The 5,584-nt window shown below is 52.4% G+C and overlaps 1 protein-coding gene across 1 annotated transcript; it reads left to right on the top strand.

The window, feature by feature from the left end:
* Positions 1 to 1,221: 1,221 nt before the first annotated feature.
* Positions 1,222 to 3,810, top strand: LOC136940274 (uncharacterized). The gene is given in 4 exon segments (XM_067232322.1): positions 1,222 to 1,332; positions 1,430 to 2,274; positions 2,276 to 2,882; positions 3,217 to 3,810. Coding segments are annotated over 4 exon segments (2,157 nt in total).
* Positions 3,811 to 5,584: the final 1,774 nt, after the last annotated feature.

Genomic DNA, 5,584 nt, shown 5'->3' with positions numbered 1-5,584 from the left:
TGTAGTAGTTGCAGTCTCAATGTTAACTGTGCATTGAGTTTTTTTAGACCCAGTGTGATCATGCAGATAGAGAATCTGCACTTCAGGCATGTCAATTTTGCGCACAGAGCGTGTTCAGGAGGAGCGACACACTCTGGCGTAATGTCCTGATTTTTTACAAGTCTTGCACTTGACACAGACAGCAGGGCAGGATACATCGTTGGCAAGGTGTCGGTCCGATCCGCAGCGGTAGCAGGTTCGTGAAGAAGGCACAGCAGGACGAGCAGGACCTTCTATCAAGTATCAAAAGCTTTTTATGGCACACTTTACAGGGCATGAGGAGCCACCAAAATAATGTTGGGGTGTGTCAGATCTTATAGCCCCAAGATATGGGGGGGAGGATTTCGGCAAGTATAAAAAACAGTGTTGCCAAAATCCTACTTGGTTTTTAGGATTGTTAAATTGGTGAGGTAGCGTGTGAGATAAAGAGAACTCATACACAGTAGCCTACTGCTATGCATACAAGGTGAAAATAATGGGGCATTAAGTTGTATTAAACATAGATGAACACAGCTCTATTTGAACCTTTCAGGGATATAGGGGGTGGAAGAAAATACATTTCCTATGTGCTTATGCTGATCACAATATCCATTTCCTTATCACCTGTTCATACAGCCAACTCCAGAATTACTGGCAACACATTGGCAAAAATAAGTGAAAGATTTGTTAAAAAATACAGTTTCCTCAAAGCCTAAGACGACCTCCGCCTGGTCCCGGGCGTCGGCCTGGCCGCCTCCCGCGGTCTCTGCCCCCCGGGCCTTCCTACTGGAATCACTCCGGGCGTCGCTTCCGGGCTCGACGGCTGCCGGCCCTGGCTTCTCCTCCTCGCCCTCTCCTCGGCCTTCCCGGCCTCGCCTCTGGCAACCGCGGGAGGCCCCGCTTCTCCTCCTCCACCGGCTCTTCACACCGCTCCCCGTCTCCTGCTCTGCGGCGCCTGGCTCTGCCCGCCCCGTGGTCCCTCGCCCCGGGCCTCCCAGCGTTGCCTTCCGACTGGACCGTCGCTGGCCTGCAGCGCCTCCTCCGGTCCTGTGGGCACCGACCGCCGGGGCTGCCCCATCTTGCTGCAGAAGGGGCGCATGATTTGTAACAACTTCAATGCCGGGTCCTGCTCCTTGTCGTCCTGCCGGAGCCTCCACGTTTGCTCCTTCTGTGGCGGGGCCCACTCCCACTCCTCCTGCTCCCATGACCCCCCGGCCGGCCGGCCCCCTGACTGTCTGCCTGCTTGTCCACCCCCATCATCGTCCCTGCCCTGGCTGCGGCCCTCCGCCACCACCCCGATCCCGCCGCCGTGCGGTTCCTCCTGGACGGCTTGGTCCTCGGCTTCTCCCCCGGCCTGGCGTCCTTGTCTACTTGCTCCTTTGCCTGCCCGAACCTCCGCTCGGCGCTCGAGGCCCCCGCCGTGGTCTCTGCCCTGTTGGCCAAAGAGGTGTCTCAGGGCTTCAATATTGGCCTGTTCGCCTCTCCCCCGTTCCCTGTCTACCGGGTGAGCCCTATCGGTGTCGCCACCCGGAAATACTCGGGCAAGCAGAGGCTTGTGATCAACCTCTCTGCCCCCCGTCGTGTCTCCGTCCCCAGCATCAACAGCTTGATCCCCAGCCCGGAATACTCCCTGGCTTACACCACCATTGACCACACCATCTCCCTCATCCGCCTGGCCGGCCGCGGCGCCTGGCTGGCGAAGGCCGACATAACGACCGCCTTCAAGGTCCTTCCCATCCACCCCGACTACTGGGCTTTCTTTGGGGTCTGCTGGGAGGAATCTTATTACTTTGCTGTCCGACTGGCATTCGGCTGCAAAAGCAGCCCGCGCTTGTTTGACTGCCTCTCCGAAGCGCTCTGCTGGATCCTTCTCAACGAGTTCAAGGTCCCTTTCTTAGTCCATCTTCTGGATGACTTCCTCACCATCAAACCCCCTTCATCCCCACCGGCGCAAGGCCTCCACGCACTCACCACAGTGTTTGCACAACTGGGTGTCCCCCTCTCCCTGGAAAAGACAGAAGGGCCAGCTACAACACTGGAGTTTCTTGGTATAACACTGGACTCAGTGTCTTTCCAAGCTTCACTCCCCACCGACAAACTAGACCGCATCACACTCCTTCTGTCCAACTACCTGCTCACCCCCACCTGCACCAAGCGCCAACTCCTCTCCCTCCTCGGCCACCTGAACTACGCCCTCCGCATCATCCCCCAAGGCCGCTCCTTCATATCCCACCTCCTTCTCCTGGCTTCATCCGTAGTCACTCCACCACACCATTACACTGGATGCCGCCTGCCTCATGGAGTTGGAGCTCTGGCATCATCTCCTTGACCACTGGAACGGCATAACTTTCTTTTACAACGAGCTCGTATCCAACCCCCACGACATGCAACTCTTCACTGACGCCGCCCCCACCTCAGGGTTGGGCTGTTATTACAACAGCCGCTGGTTCTCCTCCCCTTGGCCTTCCGAGTTCCCTTCCTGCCCTTCTCCCTCACTGGCCCCCTCATCCGCACTTCACAAGGTCTACCCCATCATTATCGCCGCCCTCCTCTGGGGCCACAAATGGTCACGCCAATCCATCCTCATTCACTCCGACAACACTGCCGTCGTCTCCTGGATCAACAAAGGCCAATCAGATTCCATCACTGCCATGCCCTTCATCCGCCGCCTCACCTGGCTTTCAGTCACCCATCAGTTCATCATCAGAGTCGCTCACATCCCTGGTCACCACAACACCATTGCTGACTCTCTCTCCCTGCAGAAATTCAGGCGCTTGGCCCCAGAGACTGACCCCCTTCCCACTCCGGTCCCTCCATATTCCTCCACGACCTTCACCTCCACACCCAGGACGTCATCCTCCAAGGTCTGTCCCCCCGTACACTTGCCACCAACTGGACAGCCTGGAAATGCTTCAAGTCCTTCCACACTGTTCACCACCTCACCTTCCCCTCATTCGACCTCCTCTCCATCACCAGCTTCATCTCATACGCTCACTCGCACCTCTCTATCCGCACTTCCACCATACACACATACCTCAGCGGTGTCAACTTATTTAGCAAGTTGCTCTCTGGTTCCCCCTGCATAGCCATCTCCAACAGCCAGACCTCCCTCCTTATGAAGGGTCTGAAGCGCGTGGAACCCCGCTCTCCCTCTACACGTCTCCCCCTCACTGCTGACTTACTAGCCGCCTGCATCAGCACACTGCGGACTGGCCTTCCACCGATTCCACCCTAGAGGCCATGTTCCTCCTGGCCTTCTTTGGCTTCCTGAGGTGCTCCGAATTCACGTCCACCTCCTCTACCTTTGACCCCTCTGCTCACCCATGCATCTCTGACATCACTCTACACTCCCCCGACACACTAATTTTCACGCTGAAATGCAGCAAGACTAATCAGAGCGGGCCAGCAGTTCCCATCTTCCTCTTCCACCTCAACTCTCCCCTCAGCCCCTTTGAGTCACTACAGAAACTGATTCTCTCCAAATCAGGAAGCCACGCCCTCCCCTCCAGCCCACTATTCATCACTGAATCAGGACATGTCGCCTGCCGGTTCTGGTTCCACCATCATCTCCGCCTCATCCTCGCCAAATCAGGTATAGACCCTTCATATTATTCCGCACATTCTTTCAGGATCGGTGCGGCTTCCTCTGCTTCCAGCCAGGGCGTCGCCAACCACACCATCCAGCTCCTGGGTCGCTGGTCCTCCCAGGCATACCACCTATACGTCAGGACCAACCTCCCTGACCTCCACCACACTCAGGCTCGCATCAGCCTCGCTGCAGCAAATAGGTGAGTCTGTTCCTTTTGGGGATCCGATTGAGCTGCTGCTCGGCCGTGATCCATAAGGACTCTCCGCCACACCCCGAGTCCATACCCGGTAACCATACGTACATCACCTCCATCACCATTCTCCGCATCCCCTAATCACACTCTCATCCTCCCAGGACCCCAGGGCCGGCTCTGCTACCGGCCCCCATCAGCACCAGGCTTGGCTCTGCTACCAGCCTACACCAACCGCTCCAGGCTCGGCTCTGCTACCAGCCTACACCAACTGCTCCAGGCTTGGCTCTGCTACCAGCCTACACCAACCACTCCAGGCTCGGCTCTGCTACCAGCCTCAGGCTCGGCTCTGCTACCAGCCTGCATCACACTGCAGTAGGCTTGGCTCTGCTACCAGCCTGAGGCTTGGCTCTGCTACCAGCCTGTACCACAATGCATTAGGCTTGGCTTTGCTACCAGCCTCCTCCACCATCGGGCTTGGCTCTGCTAACAGCCCTGCTTCAATAAAAGATATATATTCAATCTATGGTGCGATTACTGAACTTGTGAAGTTAATATTTGGTGATTATAGTGTTGAGATACAATTTTATCTAATTAAATCAAATTGTATATGTCATAGCAAGCACAATTCCGCTTAGCTGACAAAAAGTGCAGAAACAGGAGGACGAGGCCAAGCAGGAATTGTTGATGTTGCTTGAAGGCATTCCAGGTCAGATGTTTCTAATTGGCGTCTAAACTGTTGAAAATAATCATAACGTGAAATAGTTTTTTTTCTAAGATATATTTATTTTGAGTCTACAATTTTATAGGTAGCACACTGTCTGATGTGGAAGTCTGGGCACATCAGATCAAGAACACCCTGATGGAGAAGAGGACAACATCTCTTACCAGGTAAGAGAGATAGACGTTCCCTCTTATAATTGTGAATATATGATCAAATAGCTAAGGTGAAACCACTTTTAACAGTAAAAATTTTATTTAGCTTGGAGAAAAAACAGAAAACAACCGAGAAGAAGCAACGGATTGTTCGCTGGTCTCCTAAGCAGTGTCTTCCATTTTGGGAAAGCCTTGAGCGAAAGAAGACACACGATATGTGTTACACCACTCCAAGAAACTTGGGTGTAGAAAAGTTGAGCTCTTTATTACCTCCAACAGGTTACATACAACAACATTCAGAGCACAGTATTCCTTTCAACTGCCAAACGGGAAAAAGCATTTTTCAAACCACTCGACCTGTATCTTTTGTATCTCGTCCGCACCAGCGCCACCTTTCGGCGGAGATGTACAGACAGTTAAATCCAATGTGAACAAACCAACTAAGCATGTATTAGAACAGTTCTACTAATGTTTTAGACGGTTCAGCCAACACTTGTTCAAGTGCTACAATCCTCCCCTGCTAAACAAATGTTGTCCTCAACATTAGCAAAGTATTTTATACCAACATGAACCAAAAACATTTCATGTGACCCAAACAAAATAACATATGAGCAGAATAGAATAAATGTTTCACAGTGCAAGTTCACTTTATACCATAATATTGAACCAAAAGGTGATACAATCACTTTGTACCCATTACTCAAACAAGCATATAGCTTATAACCTTGTTGAGTTGTTATCAATAGCACAAGTATTACATTTTACTCTAAATACGTGTTACTATCACTTCTTTATGTACTCCGGAGCTTTAACTTAGACAGTAACCTTACTCTGACACGCATACTTTAGCCAGTGTCATTTAAAACCCATTTTATGTCATTTTACCATATGAATTGTTTGTAATACCCAAT

This window comes from Osmerus mordax, chromosome 3 (assembly GCF_038355195.1).
Source record: "Osmerus mordax isolate fOsmMor3 chromosome 3, fOsmMor3.pri, whole genome shotgun sequence".
NCBI lineage: Eukaryota > Metazoa > Chordata > Actinopteri > Osmeriformes > Osmeridae > Osmerus > Osmerus mordax.
This window is presented reverse-complemented; position numbering and strand designations above follow the sequence as displayed.